This window comes from Trichogramma pretiosum, unplaced genomic scaffold (assembly GCF_000599845.2).
Source record: "Trichogramma pretiosum strain Unisexual culture from Peru unplaced genomic scaffold, Tpre_2.0 scaffold15, whole genome shotgun sequence".
Classification (NCBI taxonomy): Eukaryota; Metazoa; Arthropoda; class Insecta; order Hymenoptera; family Trichogrammatidae; genus Trichogramma; species Trichogramma pretiosum.
The window spans coordinates 2,175,464-2,198,016 of NW_019641686.1; the positions used below are offsets into that span (position 1 = coordinate 2,175,464).

The window sequence follows — 22,553 nt, forward strand, 5'->3', positions numbered from 1 at the left end:
TGTGCGATAAAAGTATTATAATAATAAACTTTTAGGTATCATTAGGCTGTTGCAAATTCCACCTTGGCGTGGGGGAATATTATCTTTAAAAAAAGGTCTAAAAGCGTATACAATTCGTCGAAATTCTTTAGTGAGTTATGTCAAGTACCTTTCAAGTACATCAAGTTGCTAAAATGGAAAAATAATTACACATTTTCACCGGTTACTGTTTAGTTTTCGTCAGTTTCCATATCTTTACCTTACTCTAATTGAGAAAAGAGCTATTTTTTCGGATAAAGATCATCGGTAATAGAGATATAATGATTTTTTCCGACGAGATAGTCGAAATCGTAATTACTTTTTGGATCGTTGCTCCGCGCGCGCGTGCGCCTGTTGACACAACAGAAATGTGGAAATTGATATACATACAGACGTTACTCATACAGACAGAAATCGGCGTATATATAAGTGTGTCTATCGAAACGAGTATTCATTTAGATACATGCCACTGATTTGATAAAGTGTATCGCGTAAAACGTAGAGGCCTCAATCCCCTATCCGGCGCGCGCTTATAGCACGGCGCACTGTGAAACATTTCACTTCAGGCGCTCGATATACATAATTCAAAGGCGTTTAGAATCTGTCAAGCAACGGAGCTCTCGTCATCGGGTCGTGAGCAAAAGTGCAAATCGGGTATTAACAAGCAGTACTCGATATAAAAAGAAACTCGGGGGGGTCAACAAGTGTGCGCGAGTGTCAATCTTTCGGAAACTTGTTAATTTTTTTTTATTGTTCATCGGTAGCAGCGATCGACGATGTCATTTCTGGGCGCATGTTGTAAGCATCATCCCAGAATACTCAACTACAAAAAATTGGATTTTCCACGCGCGTGGACGCTGATAAAAAATATTTTTTCTTGTCAAGGTGTGAACCTCCAGCAGCGATGGATCTTCGCCGTGATGTGCTTCTTCGCGCTGTTCAACGCCTACGCCATGCGAGCCTGCCTCTCGATCGCCATCACGAAGATGGCCAAGCCGGTCGCGGAGAACTTTGGCAGCGACGAGTCCTGTCCGGCGGACGACTTTGCGCTGGGCGTGGCTAACGCGACCAACGCCACGATCGACGGTGGCGTCGGCGGCCAAGATTACGATTGGGACGAGTACACGCAGGTAATTGACAATGTCGCGTTCGTCGATGTCGCGTCACGATCGCTCGAATGTTTACAAATACGGTAGAAATGTCGGTCAATTGTAATGTCGGCGTTATTTGATTTGATGTTAACGACAATCCGCAGGGTCTCATCCTGTCGTCGTTCTTCTGGGGCTACATCTTCACGCATCTGCCGGGTGGCCTGATAGCCGACCGCTACGGCGGCAAGCACACCCTCGGGATCGGCATCCTGCTGACGGCGCTCTTCACCATCGCCACGCCGCTGACCGTGTACTACGGCGACTGGCTGGGCCTGATCATTCTGCGCGTGCTCATGGGCCTCGGCGAGGGCACCACCTATCCGGCCATCAACGTGCTGCTGGCCAAGTGGGCCCCGCCGGAGGAGCGCTCCAGAATCGCCTCGTTCGTCTACGCCGGCGCGTTGATCGGCACGATCTACGCCACCACCGTGTCCGGGGTCATTCTCCAGTACGCCGTGAACGGCTGGCCCATCGTCTTCTACGTGATGGGCGCCACGAGCATCGCCTGGTACGTCATCTGGTGCTTCGTCTGCTACAACAGCCCGACCGAGCATCCCTTCATCTCGGACATCGAGGTGAACTTCATCAAGGAGCGCATGGGCGACAGCGTCAGCGAGAAGAATCTGCGCGTGCCTTGGCGACACATACTCGGCTCGGGGCCGCTCTGGGCCGTGATCGTCGGCCTCGTCGGTTACAACTGGTCGATCCTCACCATCATCACGGATCTGCCCAAGTACATGAGCAGCGTCATGAAATTCTCCGTCCAGTACAACGGCTACCTCACGTCGCTCATCTATCTGTGCATGTGGCTGGGTGGCATGGTCAGCTCGTGGATAGCCGATTACCTCATAGGCAGAAAAATCATGAGCACGACCCAGGTGCGCAAGTACGGCTCCGTGCTGGCTCTCACGGGCTCGTCCTGCCTCATCATCGCCGCCTCGTACGCCGGCTGCGACAAGACCCTCGTCGTGACCATGTTCGTCCTGGCCATGACCATCATGGGTAGCGCCTTCCCCACCGTCATGGTCAACGCCCTCGATCTCAGTCCCAATTACGCTGGTACTCTCATGGCCCTGACCAATGGACTGTCGGCTCTCACCGGCATCGCTGGCCCCTACATCATCGGAGTCTTGGCGCCGCATCAGACGCTCGGCGAGTGGCGTTTCGTCTTCTGGATATTGTTCGGCGTTTCCGTCGTTAGCAACGTCATTTTCTTGGCTTTCGGCGACGGCGAGGTTCAGTACTGGAACGATCCTGATTTTAAAGTGAAAAACGCCAAAAGTAACGACCGACGGACTGAGGAAAAAGTGCGTGTTTAGACGTAGATTAACAGACGCGATTAGGGTGTAGTGTATCGTATAACACAAAAAATTCCAAGACAGAATCTTTCTAGTTTTAGCGAGTAATTAACCATTACCTTAAGTTCTTTGTTATAATGATGAGTGATGATGTTAAAAGTGCGTAGAATACTTATTTAGTGTACGACACATGATTGAGCAATATATTGTTTCGTTTAAAAAAAATCAACTTTAAAAAAAATCAAAAGGAAAAAGCTAATACGATCATGTGCTTTATCTAGTAAAGTAGTTGACAAATAATTTTTATACCTATTATACAAGTACAATAGCGATAAGGAGCTGGAAAGCGACTCGAATAGTTTTATACCTCCTGTAAGAATAAAAATATCGTGAACATCTTGTGAAACGTCTTTCTTTGACGTCAATATATATATGCGAGTACTGCAGTTGCTCGACGTTTTGTAATTTTTTACTAATACAATACATGTAACTTTTTTTTTTTTAATATAAATTATTCAGATTTATATCGAAATAATTAAAATTTCGATCACTCAACGATTACACGGCTCTTTAATTATTCACGCTCGTATATTCCTTTGTCTCGTTCTTTTTACTTGCATGTATTTTTATTCATGTCGGACTCGGCGCGTAGTGCGCGCGGTCGATTTGAAACGTAAAAGAAGACAAGAGTTTCATTAGTTTAGGATGTATTGAACTTCTTCGATGTTCATCTTTTTTCCCACTGCGACATTTACTGATTGGACAGAGGTTATTAAGTAAAGTGATTTTGATTTGCTAAATTGAAAGGTTGATTGGCGATGATCGACGCGTACGCGTATACATATATCGGGCAATCGGTCGTAGTTACCGCCGCGTAGACGATTTTTCGAAATGTTTAATAGCCCACGCGCGTTTCTGGAAATTAATTCGTCGGCTTTACCAATTTCTGTTAGAAAAACAAAAAAAATTGTCAATGACACAGAGGCACGCGCGATGAGTTGTCGAAATTCACATAAAGTCATACAATTAGTTTAATACACGTATTATGTTTTATAAATGATCCGTTGTAAAAAACTTTGCCAATAAACCATCGCTATTATCTTTATAATACATGTCTATCCTCCTCCTTTATATTCTTTAATACATTAGCATACTTTGAAGCGATCATGCTCTCGGCTCGTGCGCGCAATAGTGAACATTTGCCATGCTTAATTCTACTTTTTTTATTTTTTATATACGTGTTTGACTACATACTTGTTGAATTGATTTCATAAGATAATGAAAATAATAACTATTGCTTCAAAATACAGACTCGTGTATTTATTTTTTCTTTATTAGCGAAAAAGAAGTGTGTTTATTTGATGTAATTTTTTGAATAAACAGTGAAAAAAGCTCATTATTTACGTGTCATCGAATAGATCAAACTCTTAAGCCTGCTGTTATAATGATAAATTATTTTTTCTTCTTCACTAGCAGACGATATATGGGATTACATAACAATTGAATGAAATTCATGATCTTTGTTCTGCGAAAGCAAATGCAACCGAACGATAAATAACATTCGATAAATTGAAAATCAGATAGGCCAAAAATGTTATGACCTCATATCAGTTATCTCAAACGGCCACACAATTCTTAGCAGAAGACAATAAAGAGAATGAGCAAAAAAAAGTTGGCCAATTTTATTTATTTTTTTATCAGTTTATAATAAAAGACTCAAGACTGCAGACGTACAGAAGCAGCGAACAGAAGTAGTAGCTAGTCTCATGGTAGTTGTATAGTGAAGTAGGAACAAGGAAGGAGAGAGAGAAAGAAAGAGAGAGAGACAGCTAATTATTGATAGTTGCTCCGTTCATTAAAAGATCCAATAGTATTTCAGCTTTATATCAATTGACTCGGTAGTAGGGGAATAAATGAGCAGCGATCGCTATATAGCACGGTGTATTTCTTTTCTATACTTGTTTAATATCACTGTTTAATTTTTCTCCTCCCTTTGGCCCGAGAGGAGTTTTTCATCTGTGTTGATCGTTTATATCCATGAAAGGTGCCATCGCGAGTTTGCCATTCGTTAGCCGGACGTTGCTCGGATTAGTTGGTGATTTGATTCCTGCGCTGCGCCGCGGACGAGTGACACAAAATTTAACTATCAATTTTTTTCAAAATTCCTTCATCAAATGGAGGATTAAAAAGTTTGCGAATGTGCTGGTTTATTTTAAATTTCTCGAAAGAAAAATATTTCTGGAATGATTAGATGAAGATGATAAAATTGGATTTATCAGCGCTGAGAGTCAAAAATAGTTCAAATTGAAAAGTATTAACATTGTTTATATCGTAGATCGCCAATTGTAATAAAAAAATTTGTCAACAATGAAGAGCGACGGGGCTATAAACTTGTGGAAAGCTTGCTGTAAGTAATTTTCATCATACATTTCTCATTTATTAGAACAAATTAATTTATCAGTGTATTGCCTGATGAGGTCAACCGAAAAGACATCGGAACGTTGTATTGAATATAAGTATATACACGAAAATCGCGTGAAAATCGATTTCAAATAAGCTTCTGCAAAACCGTACGGAATGTAAACAATTTTAAATAATATTTTTAAATTGAATTTATCGGTTGAGCTAAGGAATCTAGAATTAAACTTGAAGCAATATTTTATTTTTAGTTATTGAATGAGTTTCGACGAAATAATTAAATTGTACAATCTGTAATTACTATGTCAATAAGTTAATGATAGTTGAAGCAAGTCAATAACTAATTAAATAATTTGCATTTAAATAAAACAGAAAAAAATTTTAATTTTCAAAAAATTTCAGTGATAACTATTGGTTGGTAAGTGTAAAATGAACTCATGATGATACTTTTAACGCAGGTATCCATATCCCGCAGCGATGGATTTTTGCGCTAATGGGATTTTTAGGACTGTTCAACGCCTACGCCATGCGGGCTTGTCTGTCCATAACCATAACGCAGATGGTAGTGCCGACCACTCATGCATTCATTTCCGAGGACGAGACGTGTCGATTCAATGACACGATCTCTACAAACACAACCGTCTACCCTGACGTAACGAGTAAAGGGATTTACAACTGGGACGAAACTCTCCAGGTTATTGTTCATTATCTAATTTGTTTTTTTACAGCTTAGCTAATCGTTTGAAAAATTCTAAAAAATTAGATATAATTCGGTAATGTTGTGATACAAAGAACGATTATCTAATACCACTATGTATACAAAAAAAATCACGAGCCGTGACTCAATAGATTATAAACTTTATCACGTTATCAGGGCATAATTTTATCATCGTTCTACTGGGGCTACGTAATCACTCACATACCTGGGGGTATGATGGCCGAGAAATTCGGTGGCAAGTACACCCTCGGGATCGGAATCCTGCTCACGGCCGTCTTCACGCTGCTGACACCGAACGCCGTCACCTGGGGTGGGCACGTGGCCCTCATCATCATTCGCATACTCATGGGTCTAGGCGAGGGCACGACCTATCCCGCGGTCAACGTCATGCTGGCCCAGTGGACGCCGCCCGAGGAGAGATCGAAGACGGGCTCGTTCGTGTTCGCCGGCGCACCCCTCGGCACCGTCTACGCCACCACCGTCTCGGGCCTGATTCTGCGCTACTCCAGTGCTGGCTGGCCGGCCGTCTTCTACTTCTTCGGCAGCATGAACGTGCTGTGGTTCGTCGTCTGGGTATTCGTCTGCTACAACAATCCCCAGGAGCATCCCTTCATCTCGGAAAAGGAGATGAAGTTTTTGGAGGAAAAATTGAGCGATCACACGCACAAGAAGCCACCGCCGGTGCCGTGGCGTCACATCCTCAAGTCGAAGCCCCTCTGGGCGCTCATCATCGCTCTCATCGGCCACAATTGGGCCTTCCTGACGATCGTCAGTGATCTGCCCAAGTACATGGACAGCGTGCTCAAGTACTCGATCCAGAACAACGGCTATCTTTCCTCGCTGGCCTATCTGTTCATGTGGATCGGTAGCCTCATCACGTCGTTCATCGCCGACTGGTCGATCGCCGCTAGTTACCTGACCATAACTCAGGTGCGGAAAATCGGCTCGACCATCGCCCTGATCGGGCCGGGGCTGTGCATCGTCGGCGCCTCGTACGCCGGCTGCGATCGAGTCTTCGTCATGGTGCTGTTCACCGTTGGCATGGCTCTGATGGGCACGGCTCTGCCCGGCATCATGGTCAACGTGCTGGATCTCAGTCCGAATTACGCGGGTACTCTCATGGCCCTGACCAATGGAATCTCAGCTCTGACGGGCGTCGTCGCGCCCTGCATCGTCGGCGCGCTCACGCCCCATCAGACCCTCAGCGAGTGGCGGCTCGTTTTTTGGATCGTCTTCGCCGTCTCCATTCTGACCAACTTGATCTTCTTGTATTATGGCAGCGGTAAGGTTGAATACTGGAACGATCCCGAGTTCGTGGAGAACGATCGTAAAGAAAACAAAAAAACTGTCAAAGATGTTGAATCGAAATGACTGTAGGACGAGTAATGACAGACTAACGAAAAAATCTATTTTTCGTAATATTTTAGTAAATTGATATTTATTTGTAATGTTCTATAAAATTTGACGATATTTATGCGTTTAGAAGAACCATACGAAGCTGTGATGGACGACGGTATTTTAGACGATCAATTTACTTGTGACTAGTATAAATTGAGCAAATACTATTTTTATACTTGTTTGTTGATTTTACACATGATTGTTTATGAAAATATTTTAAATTAGTGCCAAGCGCTGCGCACACATGAGATAATTGTTAATTAATTTATATATTATAACATAATGCAACGAATCTATTAAGAGTTTTTCTCTGAGTTATCATGTAAAAAATTAAACAACATCCTGTTCTGTATCAGAAACGATTCATTCGTCCTGACACCTAGAATAATTGAGTGCTAATTTTTTTTAATTAAGCAACGTTATGCAAATATAAATATTGATAACAATGGTTTTCGTCTCGTTGATATTTATTGCATCATTTAGCAATCTAATGATTGCATCAGATATACAATTGTTGAAATGGAAATTCCCTGTGATGTTCAAGTTTGTAGTATCGCAAACATGTTGTGTCTCTTCATAGTTTCCATTAGCAAAATATATAATGCGGAGAAAACAATGTTGCAGATGTTATGCATTTTAGCGTCAAACTATCATAATAAAAATCTTTTGATCGTGAATTTTCACAAAAAAGTCAATGCCTACCTATGCTATTACAATGTAGAGTCATGAATCAAAATGTTGTAAGCTCATTCCATGTTTAATGTTTTTATAAGAATATTATTTGAAGAAAATTAATTGTTTAAAAAATACCTAGCACATTTTAGTGATTTCAATAAATCACTGTCAATAAAAAAAATTAAGATAAAACATTTGACCAAAATTAGATGTAAAACTGATATAAGTGGTTTCTCTTCAAATTTAAATATCAAACGTTATCGAGATGAATTACAGCTGTATGAGTGGTGTTGCGGGGGGCATCACGAGATACAAGAAGTATCGTGTGCGTCACAATAAATCTCAAAAGCGGATTTCGTAATGATAAACTTGAACATTACAGAGAGTAAAAGTGTGATGTCACGAGAAGATTGCTATCTAACTACGATAAAATATATAATTGACTAAAACGTTTTTTATAAAAAAAATGTATTTTAGTTTGATGAGTTAATTTTTTAGACATATAGAGATTAATTGAACAACTAAAAGGAATATTTTTTAATGTATAGAAGTTTATTATTTATTAATAAAATTGTTAATAAAAAAATTAAAAAATGATTAAAGTATTGTTTTAATTACCGTAGAGAACTTTCTAAACTTTTTGAAGTATAACCGTATCAAATAGTAAATCGGTAACAACGAGAAGTAAAATGACCTCGTCTTAATGTGACGACATAGACTCGTTTTTAACCGATCGAGTTCTGAAAAAGTATAATAATTGCATAATTTTGTTTTAAATCGACTCTTAAAAAATTTCATAAACCAGTATCGTTGCCGTAAACAACTTTGCCAAATTTTAGCCAATTTCATCAGCTGATTTTCTTACTGTAAGTAGGTTCGAACTTTTTGATTTCTATTCTCCAGTTAATGTCGTATTGAATTTTGAACTGATTTTGAATACTGCATTGAAAATTAAGTTGAAAAATTTAAATGTAATGAATAAAATTAAAATTCAATATTTATGAGTCGAAGTCAGTCTATTTATTTAACCGGATCGATAATAATTTACTTTAATATCGAGGCAAATAACCTCACGCTGCTACTAAAATATTGCGTTATTAAGCGAAAATTTCCAAGCACATTATGCATTTTTCCCAGCTTCCTAGCAAACAAAATTTAATGCAGAATAGAACGTTAGATTCGTTCGCTCTTATCTTATCTTCTAATTGTACATATCGTAACATTGACATTGTAATTTTCTTCATTCAAAAGTGCGTAAGAAAAGGATTGAGCGAGGTATAAGTCTTATTGAAGATTCGACACCATAAGCAAAAAGATGTTATCAACGTGGAGAAGCTGTTGTAAGTATAAAAACTTCTCGACTCGTTTGACGCTCAATAGATGCATTTGAAATAAATTTTTTTTATTTTTCAGGTTTTAACGTGCCACAAAGATGGCTATTCGTCTACATGTCTTTTATCGCCGTGATGATGGGCAATTCCATCAGAGTTATATTGTCGATTACAATCACCAGTATGGTTTACCCCTTGCACGAAGTTCATACCTACATCGATAACACATGTCAAGGACCTCATCAAACTGTCGTGAAAAATATGACATCGTCAGTGGATACAATATATAATTGGGATGAATACACTCAAGTAAGTGTATTATATTAAATATTAGTTGGTTAATTTAAGGATAAATTTTACGTGGCATAAATTTTAAGGGTATCATCCTATCGTCGTATTTTTGGGGCTATGCAGCCACACAAATTCCTTTCGGAAGACTCGCCGAACGACTTGGTGGAAAATACATATTTGGCATGAGCATCTTCGTCCCGTCGATCTTGACGTTCCTGATGCCGATCGGCATCGAGTGGGGCGAATCCACGGCTTTGATAGTGCTCCGCATGCTCATGGGTGTGGCGAGCGGTGCCATGTTCCCGGCCTGCAGCACGCTAATATCGTACTGGTCGGCACCCGAGGAGCGCACCAAGATGTGCACCATCATTTTCGCAGGTGCCATAGCCGGCACGATTCTCGGCACGACGATGCCGGCCGTGATAATACGCTACTCCGGCTACGGCTGGCCGGCCGTCTTCTACTGGTTCGGAATCATCGGCATGGCTTGGTTCCCCTTCTGGATCTTTTTCTGCTACAACAGTCCCGAGGAGCATCCGTTCATAATGCAGCAGGAGTTGGATTATCTGCGAGAGAGCCTGAAGCAGCAAAAGTCGAAAAAATCATCACCAGCTCCGTGGGCGAGTATATTAAAATCGAAGGAAGTCTGGGCGTTCGTTGTCGCGTTGTGCGGGTGTGATTGGGCATACTTCACTGTGGCCACCGATTTACCAAAGTACATGAGCAGTGTCGTCAAGTTCAGCATCGAGGATAACGGCTACCTGTCCTCCCTGCCATACTTGAGCATGTGGATCGGCTCATTCTTCTGCTCTTGGCTGCTCGATAAAATCGTGAAAAAGCAGTGCTTGTCGCTGACCAATGCTCGCAAAGTCTTCGCAGCGATATCGCTCATGGGGCCGGGAGTATTCTTAGTCGCCGCCTCGTACGCCGAGTGCAATCAGATGCTCGTGGTCGTCATGTTCGTTCTCGGATTGACTTTTATGAGCGCAGCTTATCCCAGCATCATGGTGAATAATTTAGATCTGAGCCCAAATTTCGCTGGCACCTTGATGGCGTTGGCCAATGGAATTGCTGCTCTAGGGGGTATACTCACGCCATACGTAGTGGGTATTTTGACGCCGCATCAAACCATCGGGGAGTGGCGATTTGTATTCTGGATTGTTTTCGGCGTCGCCACCTGTGCAACTGTATACGTTTTGATTTTCACCAGTACGGAAGTGCAATCATGGAACGAACCACATATGGTTGACAATGATCTTGAAAAAAATGTGTCAGAAAAAGAATACGAGTGTGCCAAGAAAATTGATGAAGAGATTGCACGATAAATAACTCTTTTCTTCCAACAAATAATGACTTTTTAAAGAGTGACTGATAAAAACATGTATGCAATGTGAGATTTGTGAATAGAAACACTTTTAATTAATTTTAGTTCCTAGTCAATGTCCAAGTATACTGATTAATCATTTGAACATTTTTATCATAAAATTTCATTGATTTGTCAAAAATAATTTTATTTTTTACGAAAATATAATAAAAAAATCTTATTATAAATTTTTCAAGCTTTGAATGAAACTATAACCTTTCATAAAACTATAAATTAATTAATTATAGGTATTTATAAGAATAACTAAAATAGATACTTAATTATTCAATAAATGAAGATTTATTGTTTTTATGAGAGATGAAGTATAAATTATTTACTCACCCCATTACGAGATATACGAGGTCGTTTACATTCACCTACTGACTTTGACCGAGCTTTGGGCTTGGCTATTTTTAAAATGAGCGATCATACAGACTCACAGTTATAGTTCAGCCGCTCAGCTATGTCGGCCAAAAGTTTGTTTAGAAAAAGTAATTACTAAAAAATAAAATAATTTAGAGTGTTTTTTGATCTAATGAAATTATTATCTCACTTTTAAGAGCTTGTACTACTTACGTTTGTTAAAAATAACAAATATTTCCTTTCAATTTCATCATTATCAAATTTCAAATTAATTAATCAGTGCACGTATAGTAACCCTTCAAATTGTGTGTCAATTGTATGTAACATTATCTTGTACTGTCTGAAAAGGTACTTTTTTGTCTATAATTTGAATATAAATCTTGATGATTCAGGTATAACTCTATCTATTTTTCACCAAATTTTTAATTTCTTTGATACATATTTTTCATACATTAATCATTTGTTGGTTACTTCATGAAGTTTGAAGGAACGATTATAATACCTAGGAATTGATAGAAACATTTCTTTCTTGACCGATACTCACGATATCGTACTGATAATTTTTACTCTAATTAATTGTTAATATAATTTGAAAGTTAAATAAACAACATATTGCACAATTTATACTATGATAATTATGTAATTCGTCCATATTTTCTGAGAGTAATGAACTGTTATAATAAAATTTATTCGTCGCAAATGATTTATAGTTAAGACATAATTCACTAAAATCTGCAAATATAATCGCGTCACTTTCCTAAGACGATGATTGACATTTATGTTTTTCAAATTTGACTAGTATCGTGAAAATGAGTTATATCATCAGAATATTTGCTAAAGCTTTCTTTGCACAGAATTAGCGAGAAATGCAATCGAAAGTAACTACTTGATAGAGTAACGATCATTCCCAATTGCAAACTAGACAAATTCTCTGCGTTTAGGCAGTAAAATTGTATTATTTATTTTTCGTGATTTTTGTAAAAAAATTTGTATATAATTCCAATTGATTAATATTATGTAATAGTTTTGAAAATTATTATGACTAAAGTCTTTGACCTCGGAAACAAATCGAGAAATAAACAGTCGATCTTTGTTTTTATAATAAAGACCAATGTAAACTTGTGAAAATTAAGAAAATTCCTTCCGGATATTTATTTTTATGTATTGCAGTTTATATTCTGCTATTTGTTGTGTCACGTGTCTACGAGAAAATTAGTAGATCTGCCAAGTTCAATAATCTCATAAGAATTTTCAGTGTATCTTAGATTATTTTAATTGTTTTTTAAATGAGTGAAAAAGTGAATTTCATATCGCTAAAAATGAAGTTTTTCTGTTAAATTTTTTATTTGTACCGAACCAATAAAAAGTGGTTGAAAAAAAAGTTATTGTGCTACAAAAGAAAAAGTATACCTCAAGCATGTCTTCGAATGACAATGTATCGAGTAAGTATACAAAGACGTTCATCAAGTGCGATTATTCCGTCAATTATTTTTTTAATAATTTGTTCAAAGGTTTTAAAGTTTCTCAAAAATGGGTTTTTGCTATACTGTCTTTCATGGGTATTTTCATCAGTAGTGCATTACGCGCTGTTCTACCGATTGCCATTACTGAGATGATAAAGCATGCAGAAGAATCTAATTTTACTAGTTCAGAAATATTTAATACCAGTGAGATTCAAGTAGAAAAAGACGAAGTCTACGATTGGGATGAATACACTCAGGTTTGAAGTTGAAAAAAAATAACATTTGACTCGTAAAAAATGGACTTTCAATTTTATGTACAGGGTCTAGTGTTGTCCTCATTTTATTGGGGATATGCTACAATTCAATTTTTCTTCGGCTCCCTATCGGAGCGCTTCGGTGGCAAATACATGTTTGGCCAAAGCATTTTGATTCCAGCAATATTCACGTATTTCACACCGATAATCATTCAGAGTGGTGGATCAATGGCATTGGTTATTTCACGGGCTCTGATGGGCATGTCGAATTGCGGAACTTATCCAGCTATCAGCACAATGATTACCGAATGGACGATACCGTCGGAGCGATCGAAATTCGCAACAGCCATTTACGCCGCATTCATACCAGGAATGATTTTTAGTACGACTGGCTCGGCATTGATAATCGAGCATTCTGGACTCGGTTGGCCTGGAGCTTTCGAAATCTTTGGAGTTTTCGGGATCGTTTGGTTTGTGGCGTGGGTATTTTTATGCTACAACAACGTCGAGAGTCATCCGTTCATATCGCAACAAGAGAAAAAATATTTTCAAGAGAATTTACAATCGCAAAAGCAATCGAAATTACCACCAGCTCCTTACAAGCACATCATGTTATCGAAAGAGTTTTGGGCTTTTGCCATTGGCCTCATAGGACATTCTTGGTTATTTTATTTAATATCAAGCGATTTACCAAAGTACATGAGCAGCGTCGTTGGATATTCTGTCGAAGACAATGGTTACCTCATTTCCATAGCCTATCTCTTTATGTGGCTAAATACTATTTTTAGCTCTTGGATCAGCGATGCAGTACTCGCAAAAAATTTAATGTCCGTGACTGCTCTCAGAAAAGTCATTGGCACTGTGGCATTGACAGGGCCGGCGTTTTGTATCATCGGAGCTTCGTACATCGAAACAAATCGAGTTCTCGTAGTGGCCTTATTTGTCATGGGAATGTTGCTCATGGGAAGTACGTATTCAAGTATTCTCGTGAATGGATTAGATCTGAGCCCGAATTACGCGGGTACCGTGATGGCTATTGGAAATGGTTTGAGTGCCATTTGTGGAATACTTACTCCGTATTTTGTGGGAGTCTTAACTCCCAATCAAACTGCTGGCGAATGGAGACTGGTCTTTTGGCTGGGATTTGTTATAACTATCATTTCTAATTTGATTTATGTACTCTATGTAAGTGGAAAAGTTCAAAAGTGGGACAATTATAATTGTGATAAAAAAAATTTAAATACCATTGAAAATTAAATTTAGTTCTACATTCAATAAAAATTCAAACTGAATTAATTGTTATTCATACAAAAAATTAATAAAAATTAAAAAATATATATATCAATTATGTTTAAAATTTATTTGAGATAAAAATACGAATGTATAATTTAAAAATGAATTTTAGGGATATCTTAATAAATATTTTTTATTCAATGATAGTATTCAAAAATCTTATTTGACATTAAAAAAATGTCTCCAAGAAATTTTTTGAACATTTTTTTGCACACACAATTTCAAATAATAGTTACTAGATGCAACTTAAAAAAACAAAAATTATTCTAGGGATTTTTTTTCATCTAAACAAAAAAAATTACTAGATTTAAAATCTATCAAAAAGCCAAAGCATGGGTGATGGATACGGCGTGCTCTCTCGTGTTACGTTTTTGTCATTCACATTTCTGAGCCCGGTCGATGTGCTTCGAGCATGCCGTGCGACATCTGTTCAACACAAAAGAAATTTTTTTACAAGCGTGCGAGTTTCGAGTGTTGTGAGGTTCTCAAAATTTTCCATTCGAACGAGAGTCTACTGCTAATTCAGTAGCCATGAAGGGTAACTAAAAAAACAAATTTATCAATTAATATGCTCAAATAATCTCGTGTCAATGTCTGAGAAATTTTTTCGATGAAAATTGTGAAAAATACAGTAAATACATCGTGAAATTACGAGTGTAATTGTGGCTACAATGAATCCGAAACAATTTGTGGAATGTCGTGCTAAAATAATATTTATTAGACTCTACGAGAGCTTAATTTTAATTTAAATGTTTAAACATTCTTTTTTCTGTGAGACTACGATCGAATTCGATTTTTTTCAAAATTAAAAAAAAATGTTTCATACTTTAAAGTTTTAAATAGTTACATCAAGTTTTCATCACAGAAGTTATAGAGCACGTCGTTACCTCGAGTACATTCATTCACTTTCACAAAAGGGCTTATGAGGTAATTCCAACCCTCCGCCTTTTATACAAAGCTTCCATCAGTTATTATACGACTTCATATTATAAACATGTATTATGATATCGTTAAAGAGAGAAATGTGAGACTGTAACGAGACACATCATAAACGATTTATGTAAGTGATTTATTTCTTTACCGAGTAATGTTTTGTAGATCATGAATCTTTTAACAAAAAAAAATTTTTTTCATTGAAGTCAATGTTCAGTCGAGACAATATGTCAATAAGAAATGTTGTAAAAATTCACGAATAAAATGCTTTATGATGACTATGTAAATAAGAGATCAAAATCTGGTAATTTTTTTTGTGTAAGGTACAAATAAACGTTTACTTATTTAAACAGATATTATTTTTATTTCCTATAAAAATCAAAAAGATTTTACATGTAATTTTTTCAATTTCGAGTAATCAAAAATGTTTGACATCGTGCAGAGATTGAATCTTTATAAACACTCGAGCGCACGACCATAGCATCAACTCATTATAATCGGATCGTATCTACATACATCCACGCATTGTATAGCGTCAATCATAATATCCATGCCAGATGACAAAAAAACTGCACAAAAGCATTACAAAAAGAGCGAGGTTCGTTTGAAATTCGTAAAATCCTTATCATTTTCCTCTCGAGCTTATCTCGATCGTATAGATTAATAATGTGCGATTTTACAAGATTTTGTAGACATTGACGATGTAGTTTCAGTTGCACGCACGTCGCGACAGATTACACAAACTTCAACAATAATATACATGTTATAATGCATCGATCGTCGTGGACAGATCTTCGCCGTGAGTTTTTTTGTACCGACTAAAAAAGAATTGCGATGATCCGCGCAACGCACGCGTGACATTCCAATTTCACAATTTTGCTGAAATGAAAAGGCATCGACGATACACATAGCAGACAATTAAAAGCCGCGATCTATATTTGTGCGTGTTTAACTATAACGAGAAAAGCTTGCCGATGTACACAAACACGTGCGCGCGAGCTTAGGCCATCGCTTCGTTACATAATGGCCATTTTAATTGAAACATAATTTGTGATAAATTTTAAACGAAGCGAAATTCGATTCCGATTATACAATTGTCAAATAAGAGTGTATTTTTTTACTCTAGTTAGATAGACACAGGTCGCGTGCGCACGTGACACGCTCGACGAGCAGCACAAACGTCAATTATGATAGCAACAAAATACTACAATCCGATCGAAATAAGGTAACAACTGTATTTTTGTGTGTTGCAATGTCAGTCTCAGATCTGAGGATAACGCAGCGATGGGTGTTCGCGATCCTGTCGTTCATCGGTATATGCCTGGGCTACTCGCTTCGAGCCATACTGTCCATCACCATCACCCGAATGGTACCGGAGCGCAACAAAGACGCGACGAGAGCAGCTGCCGTGTCGAATTACACGACGATCGATGCAGCGGCCGAGACAATGGGCAGCGGTCTTAACAGCACGATGGAGACCGCCTCGATCGATCTCTCCAACGGCGCCACATACGATTGGGACGAATTCACGCAGGTTCGTGAAAATCGGATTCCCAACAGCTACTCCACGATAAAATGTAGCCGCGAGTATCGGCGTTTTAAAGCTTTTTACGTAAAAGCGCATCCGACAGGTGGCGATAATTAATAGACATCGATGGCGAATATTTTTCCATTACAGGGCATAATCTTATCTTCGTTCTACTGGGGCTACGTGTCGACGCAGTTCATTTACGGCATACTGGCCGAGCGTCTGGGCGGGAAAATGTTCCTCGGACTGGGCGTGCTGGTACCGTCGCTACTGACCATCCTGACGCCGACGGCGGTGGCGTACGGCGGCGCCAAGGCCCTCATCGGCGTGCGCGTCCTCATGGGCATGTCGAACAGCGCCATGTACCCGTCGGTGAGCGCGATGATACCCGCCTGGACGACCAAGGCCGATCGGACGCGCTTCGCCGGCTTCATATTCGCCGCGCTGATCCCGGGCCTGATCGTGGGCACCGTGTTCCCGCCGCTGATCATCGAGCACCTCGGCCGGGGCTGGCCCTGGGTCTTCTACATCTTCGGCGCGGCCGGGGCCGTCTGGTTCCCCGTCTGGCTGATATTCTGCTACAACAAGCCGAGCGAGCATCCGTTCATCAGCGAGACCGAGAGGCTGTATCTGCGCCAGGACTACCTCGACGCCGACGGCCACGAAAAGTCGTCCGAGACTACGCGGCCGAAGATGCCGACGGCGCCCTTCCGCTACTTCCTCCTGTCCAAGGAGTTCTGGGCGTTCGTGATCAGCTACGCGGGCCACAGCTGGGTCTTCTTCACGATGGTGAGCGGCCTGCCCAAGTACATGAACGACGTGGTGGGGGTGAGCATCGAGAGCAACGGCTACTGGACGGCCGTCTCCTACCTGTGCATGTGGCTCTGCACCCTGGCGAGCTCCTGGATCAACGACCAGCTGGTGGGCCGCGGCATCATGACGCGCACCAACAGCATCCGCGCGCTCGGCTTCGTCTCGCTGACGGTGCCCTCGTTCTGCATACTGGGCGCCTCCTGGGCCGGCAACAACACCACCCTCATCGTCGGCCTCTTCGTCCTCGGCATCACCATGATGGGCACGGCCTATCCGACCATCATGATCAACATCATGGACCTGAGCCCGAATTACGCGGGCTCGCTCATGGCCATCGGCAACGGACTGGTCGGCCTCACGGGCGTCTTCACGCCCTACGTTTTTGGCCTCCTGACGCCCTATCGCACGGCCGCCGAGTGGAGGCTCGTCTTCTGGATCTGCCTGGCCGTGGCGACTCTCAGCAACGTCTACTTTCTCATATTCATCAGTGGCGAGGTGCAGAAGTGGAACGATCCCGACTACCTCACAAGGAAAAAGAACGAGAGAAACAAGCAGCGGATCGATTCTTCTTTCTACAAAACCATTCATTCTAGTATTAACTTTTTAACTTGTAAGAAGCATCATTAGTTATTTCATCATTTTCATTCACGATCAAATATCCTTCTCATCTCGTCTTAAGTAGTATTATAATGTTATTGTTAATTTAACTGTAGCGATCGACCAACTTATTTCATGGATCAATATACTAGAATTTTTTCATATACATTTTTTTTCTGTCAAAATAAGTATTCATGAAAAGTAGGCTTGAAATTTGTAATTAAAGATTTTATTTATCTATTCAAAAGCCATTGGACGGCTGCCGCGAATTTTTTCGAACGAGGTCAGTAACCAAATAAGAACGTAAAAAAAGTCGGCTGGTTGCTCATTGCTGATTGCTCCTACATTTCTATATATTTCGCATTATGTTGGCCATATTGCCATTGTCGTCTGCCCCGTCAACACATGGCTTTGTTTGGACTTTTTTTTTCTGTTGCGGCAGCGATGATGTAGAAAATAGTATCGATATCGAGTGTTATTGCGATTAACTATTTTATTTTTGATGCAAGTGTCAATGATACTTGGTATAAAAAGTGCTTCGTTGTTTACTGATGCATTCAAGTTGCCATTTACAATGTCTCAAAAAAAAAGTGATTTCAAAGACGAATCTTGCGAAAAGATTGAGAATTTTATTCACTGCGAAAAGGATGAACTAGACTTGGGTATTACTTTGAAGGGAGGACAAAGTTTTAGGTATAATATTGCTGACAAACCTTATAATTTTCAACCGCGTTTAATGCATTGATCAAAATTATTGCACTTCTCAGATGGGTTGAATGTAACGATGGTTATCGAGGCGTTTTTCACAATACAGTTTGGACGTTAGTTCAACGAGACAATAAAATATTTTACACGATACATGGATCCCTGAAAAATGACTTAAATTATGGAGAGATATTATCTAAATATTTTCGTCTCGATGTGTCATTGAAAGAAAATATACAAAAATGGGCTGATTGCGATTCACATTTCAAAACTGCTTACGATCAAGTTGGTCCTGTGAGGATGTTAGATCAGGATATTGTTGAAAATTTGTTTTCTTTTATTTGTAGTTCTAATAATAATATAACAAGGTATTGTAAACTTTATGAATTTTTATAGATAACAAAGTTATTATTGAATTGATAATGTATTTTAGGATATCAGGAATGGTTGAAAAACTTTGTAGAATATTTGGCGATAAAATATGTGAATTAGAAAATCAAACATTTTTTGATTTTCCAAAAATTGAAAATCTTACCAGTAGTGATGTTGAATCTACTTTACGTAAAGAAGGTTTTGGATATCGTGCTGGTTATATTATTAAAAGTGCTAAAAAACTTAAAGAGCTAGGAGGTAGGATGTGGCTACAAGGACTTATGAAAGAAAATGGTGTTACATATGAGCATGCAAGAGAAAATCTCATGTTATTACCTGGTATTGGACCAAAAGTAGCCGATTGTATTTGCCTCATGTCACTGGGTCATTTGGAGGCAATTCCTGTTGATACTCATATATTTCAAGTGGCTTGTGCTAACTATACGCCTCACTTAAGTAAACAAACTGCAGTCACACCAAAAATACATCAAGAAATAAATGTTTATTTGCGTAATTTGTGGGGACCACTGGCTGGTTGGGCTCAAACTATAGTGTTTTGTGCAAAAATTACCTCTGCAGACAAAAGAAAAAACAAAAAACGTTCAGCTAAGGAAAATGTTCAAAAATCTTGTCAAACTAAAAGAACTCGAAAAAAAACTTAGAAACTTTGATGATTATAATTTTAAACAATAATTCAATACAAAAATAGTAAGTTAGAACTTCGATTTATTTATAAATTTCTGTTATCTTCACACAATAATTTTTTTGCTTTTAAATAATATAATCATATTATGAATTATTTAAAAGAAAAAATTTTACATATTAATTACAATATATTTAATCTAATGTATTAAATTCATGTACAAAATATAATATACAAAGTTTAATGCTAATGTTAGCATTCATATTTGAATTGCAATATAATGTATATTAATATCTAATCAGTTCAATGAAATTTTGATCACAACTATAAATACTTAAAACAGTAATCAGACAGATTTTATTTTAAGATTAGAAGAGAATAATTATTTTAAGAGATGTAGTGTAACATTTTTTTAGAGTAAAATAGCTGGTAGATTGGAACTTGATGATGGCAAAAGTTCAATAAGATTTTCTTCGTTCATTATGTGTTGCTTTCGCAGTGGTTTACATCCTACCAATGCAAAATCAAAATCATCTAGACATGCAGTATGATATTGAAGTTCAATGTCTTCATCTTCATCTTTCACTACGAAAACATTAAAATGACAATTCATTATTAAATTTATAAGTTCAGATTGATTGTTTGCTCTCTCCAGTTCATTAACAAAACTACCAGGGTTCAGAAAATTCCTTGCCTCAATTGACTTGATTATTTAAATTCTTTATCCATAAAAAGTTGTCTTTTACAAAAAATGGGATTCTCTCAAATGAATTTTTTACTTGCCTGGTTTAAATAATTTTTTGTCTGATTTAAAATTTTTTATCACCCACAGAAACTTCTTTGAAAATTTCACTTCAGAAGAAAATATCAGTAGGAATAAACAAAAAAAATCAAAAATTATCTAATTACTGGTTTAATACATATAATAACGGAACTAGTAACTAGACATATTACCATAAAATTTATTTTTACAACAATTTTTGAGTATTTTATACAAAAATAAAATAAATAGACAATAATTGATTCAACTTTTATATACCATTAAAATAGAGGCAAGGTGAAACATTTATATTATATGGAAAAAAATTCAAATATTTATTTTTCAAATTACTAACAGTTTTACCTTATTACTAATGTAACTTACCTTTCTGAAGAATTTTAGAAAATATATTTTCTATTTTATATTTTAGTCCGGGATATAATTCTAGGAGTTCTTTTTTTTGACGTGATTTTAGTAAAGATAAACAGTGTAACTGTAAAGTAGCTGATACTGAACAACTGTTAATAATTTTCATTCTACTTTTGGCCGCTGTTGAACACACCATTGGATATAATTCTAAGTTTTGTAATCCAGTGAATGCAATTCCTAAAAAAAATTAAACTATGTGTCATACTTTCAAACTTGAAAATTGAATTGTATTCACTGATAATCAAATCATTCTTATAAACATACCTAAAGGATTCCCATTGTGAAAAAATTCAAGAGTACCTTGCCAACCATCATAATGTACACCTACTCTACTATTCTGATGAAAACATGTAGAGTACTCTTTTGAAATACCACCGTGTTGTATATAACCCCTGTAAGAGAATCCCCAAGATTCCTTGTCTCTTCCTAGTAAAGAGCAAAAATTTTCTCCAGTACTTAATAGATCAGCTTTTGCAGTTCCTACTCCTACCATCTGAGAAACAGATTATATATTACTTAAAAATTTCATGTTTAAGGATCAATAGTATTAATGTATGAAACGAAGAGAGATCATCTCACCACATCCGTTCCATAAACTGGAGTTAGCATTTTAACTTCCCACCAATGATGCTTGCCACTGGTCATGGGTTTATTACCTCGAACTGCTGCAGTACCAGTGCTGAAGCCAGGATGGAATTTTACCTCCAAATTTTCATGTGCCAATTGTAATCGAGACGTCTCGTAGGCTGTATCCCATTCCCATTCGTGGCCTGCAGTATCGTCAGTCAAACGATTGTTTAACGTTTATGATTGAGACCAAAAAAGCATAAATTACGGGTAACGAAAAACAATAGAAAAAAAAACGCATTGAAAATGTTAAATTTGTTGTGAGAGTGACAAACAATGGACGTGAAATACTTATTTTAGTCTAGCATGACATACACATAAGTAGAAAGCATGTAAACTCACATGTGTCATCGTAATTTTCATCATCGTTAGCATTTTCGGTTTTTGTATAACCAGTTGTAGGGTCAATAATTAATATCGATTGTATTGATCCTTGGATGGGTTGGATTGTATTATGCCTTGCTTCTTCGGAAACAAGTCCTAATGGTTGCTCCATGATGCTAACTAGACTATGATGTGCAACACAAATATAAACACTCGGAGCTTGTCATTCGTGTGTAAGTAATTTGTCGACTGCTAAACGTTATAGCAATTCGAGTCGATACCCTATAGGATATACTTGATGCGTGGATGGTTGCAGTGCTACAGGTTAAATTCATTAGTGACTGTCTGTGCTCCGTACCAGAACGTTCGAGTAAAATCTCGAAAATAGTTTATCGAGATTTGAGACTCAAGAGTCGAGAGAAATGATGTCAAGTTGCGTAGAAAAATTGATGTGAAAACACCGTTGTTTTGACATATCGTTTCATTTTTTTTAAATGTAATATCATATAAAAAATTTGAATGTGGAAGAACCCATTAATATTTTTATATTAGCGTTCAAACTCAATTATGCACTTAAATATTAGAAATGAACATACGTGTCTGTAAATGTATATGAAACCTATTGATTAGATAGATAGAAAAAAACATAACGTTAAATAACATTTACAAATCCTGATATATTCAAAAAAGTAATGTAAGCTTACTAATTAGCTTTGAGACATGCTGGGATAGAAATATGATGTACATTAGATATATTTTTTAATAATATATTAAAATATTGTTTCATT

The 22,553-nt window shown here is 38.0% G+C and overlaps 7 protein-coding genes across 8 annotated transcripts; 6 read left to right on the plus strand and 1 right to left on the minus strand.

The window, feature by feature from the left end:
• The first annotated feature begins 102 nt into the window (after positions 1 to 102).
• LOC106650010 (sialin-like) lies at positions 103 to 3,444 on the plus strand. The gene is made up of 3 exons (XM_014367776.2): positions 103 to 816; positions 904 to 1,148; positions 1,274 to 3,444. The coding sequence occupies exons 1-3, from the start codon at positions 795 to 797 to the stop codon at positions 2,486 to 2,488; spliced, it is 1,482 nt and encodes a 493-aa protein (XP_014223262.1). The 5' UTR covers positions 103 to 794; the 3' UTR covers positions 2,489 to 3,444.
• A 991-nt stretch (positions 3,445 to 4,435) lies between these two features.
• On the plus strand, positions 4,436 to 7,678 carry LOC106649997 (putative inorganic phosphate cotransporter). Its single transcript, XM_014367758.2, has 3 exons — positions 4,436 to 4,874; positions 5,344 to 5,579; positions 5,760 to 7,678. The coding sequence occupies exons 1-3, from the start codon at positions 4,835 to 4,837 to the stop codon at positions 6,972 to 6,974; spliced, it is 1,491 nt and encodes a 496-aa protein (XP_014223244.1). The 5' UTR covers positions 4,436 to 4,834; the 3' UTR covers positions 6,975 to 7,678.
• Positions 7,679 to 8,879: 1,201 nt separating this feature from the next.
• LOC106650060 (sialin-like) lies at positions 8,880 to 10,821 on the plus strand. Its single transcript, XM_014367841.1, has 3 exons — positions 8,880 to 9,016; positions 9,090 to 9,316; positions 9,385 to 10,821. Exons 1-3 carry the CDS (start codon positions 8,992 to 8,994, stop codon positions 10,621 to 10,623), a joined length of 1,491 nt encoding a protein of 496 aa, XP_014223327.1. The 5' UTR covers positions 8,880 to 8,991; the 3' UTR covers positions 10,624 to 10,821.
• Positions 10,822 to 12,358: 1,537 nt separating this feature from the next.
• Positions 12,359 to 13,974, plus strand: LOC106649966 (putative inorganic phosphate cotransporter; the record flags this gene model as incomplete). The annotated part of the gene is made up of 3 exons (XM_014367701.2): positions 12,359 to 12,466; positions 12,536 to 12,744; positions 12,808 to 13,974. Coding segments are annotated over exons 1-3 (1,401 nt in total), but the record flags the coding sequence as incomplete, so codon positions are not given.
• A 326-nt stretch (positions 13,975 to 14,300) lies between these two features.
• Positions 14,301 to 17,958, plus strand: LOC106649965 (putative inorganic phosphate cotransporter). Of its 2 annotated transcripts, none has more exons than XM_014367700.2 (3): positions 14,301 to 14,572; positions 16,227 to 16,501; positions 16,646 to 17,958. In XM_014367700.2, exons 1-3 carry the CDS (start codon positions 14,566 to 14,568, stop codon positions 17,933 to 17,935), a joined length of 1,572 nt encoding a protein of 523 aa, XP_014223186.1. In that variant the 5' UTR covers positions 14,301 to 14,565; the 3' UTR covers positions 17,936 to 17,958. The 2 variants fall into 2 exon arrangements, with proteins under 2 accessions (XP_014223186.1, XP_014223185.1); XM_014367699.2 differs by lacking the exon at positions 14,301 to 14,572 and adding an exon at positions 15,413 to 15,766.
• A 3-nt stretch (positions 17,959 to 17,961) lies between these two features.
• LOC106649967 (N-glycosylase/DNA lyase) lies at positions 17,962 to 19,731 on the plus strand. The gene is made up of 3 exons (XM_014367702.2): positions 17,962 to 18,598; positions 18,673 to 18,978; positions 19,044 to 19,731. The coding sequence occupies exons 1-3, from the start codon at positions 18,408 to 18,410 to the stop codon at positions 19,642 to 19,644; spliced, it is 1,098 nt and encodes a 365-aa protein (XP_014223188.1). The 5' UTR covers positions 17,962 to 18,407; the 3' UTR covers positions 19,645 to 19,731.
• Positions 19,732 to 19,803: 72 nt separating this feature from the next.
• On the minus strand, positions 19,804 to 22,031 carry LOC106650044 (SPRY domain-containing SOCS box protein 3-like). Its single transcript, XM_014367825.2, has 5 exons — positions 21,784 to 22,031; positions 21,394 to 21,584; positions 21,079 to 21,307; positions 20,770 to 20,991; positions 19,804 to 20,210 (listed from the first exon to the last, which is right to left on the minus strand). Exons 1-5 carry the CDS (start codon positions 21,935 to 21,937, stop codon positions 20,038 to 20,040), a joined length of 969 nt encoding a protein of 322 aa, XP_014223311.1. The 5' UTR covers positions 21,938 to 22,031; the 3' UTR covers positions 19,804 to 20,037.
• Positions 22,032 to 22,553: the final 522 nt, after the last annotated feature.

Bases quoted from the DNA above. Each gene is read 5' to 3' on its own strand.
- LOC106650010 (XM_014367776.2), top strand. From the start codon at position 795: ATGTCATTTCTGGGCGCATGTT. The intron at 817-903 runs GTAAGCATCATC...TTTCTTGTCAAG, and splicing joins GTCATTTCTGGGCGCATGTT to GTGTGAACCTCCAGCAGCGA. The intron at 1,149-1,273 runs GTAATTGACAAT...GACAATCCGCAG, and splicing joins ATTGGGACGAGTACACGCAG to GGTCTCATCCTGTCGTCGTT.
- LOC106649997 (XM_014367758.2), top strand. From the start codon at position 4,835: ATGAAGAGCGACGGGGCTATAAACTTGTGGAAAGCTTGCT. The intron at 4,875-5,343 runs GTAAGTAATTTT...CTTTTAACGCAG, and splicing joins AAACTTGTGGAAAGCTTGCT to GTATCCATATCCCGCAGCGA. The intron at 5,580-5,759 runs GTTATTGTTCAT...TCACGTTATCAG, and splicing joins ACTGGGACGAAACTCTCCAG to GGCATAATTTTATCATCGTT.
- LOC106650060 (XM_014367841.1), top strand. From the start codon at position 8,992: ATGTTATCAACGTGGAGAAGCTGTT. The intron at 9,017-9,089 runs GTAAGTATAAAA...TTTATTTTTCAG, and splicing joins ATCAACGTGGAGAAGCTGTT to GTTTTAACGTGCCACAAAGA. The intron at 9,317-9,384 runs GTAAGTGTATTA...ATAAATTTTAAG, and splicing joins ATTGGGATGAATACACTCAA to GGTATCATCCTATCGTCGTA.
- LOC106649965 (XM_014367699.2), top strand. From the start codon at position 15,736: ATGCATCGATCGTCGTGGACAGATCTTCGCC. The intron at 15,767-16,226 runs GTGAGTTTTTTT...TTGCAATGTCAG, and splicing joins GTCGTGGACAGATCTTCGCC to TCTCAGATCTGAGGATAACG. The intron at 16,502-16,645 runs GTTCGTGAAAAT...TTTCCATTACAG, and splicing joins ATTGGGACGAATTCACGCAG to GGCATAATCTTATCTTCGTT.
- LOC106649967 (XM_014367702.2), top strand. From the start codon at position 18,408: ATGCAAGTGTCAATGATACTTGGTATAAAAAGTGCTTCGTTGTTTACT. The intron at 18,599-18,672 runs GTATAATATTGC...TGCACTTCTCAG, and splicing joins AAGGGAGGACAAAGTTTTAG to ATGGGTTGAATGTAACGATG. The intron at 18,979-19,043 runs GTATTGTAAACT...AATGTATTTTAG, and splicing joins TCTAATAATAATATAACAAG to GATATCAGGAATGGTTGAAA.
- LOC106650044 (XM_014367825.2), bottom strand. From the start codon at position 21,937: ATGGAGCAACCATTAGGACTTGTTTCCGAAGAAGCAAGGCATAATACA. The intron at 21,585-21,783 runs GTGAGTTTACAT...ACGATACTGCAG, and splicing joins TGAAAATTACGATGACACAT to GCCACGAATGGGAATGGGAT. The intron at 21,308-21,393 runs GTGAGATGATCT...TCTGTTTCTCAG, and splicing joins CAGTTTATGGAACGGATGTG to ATGGTAGGAGTAGGAACTGC.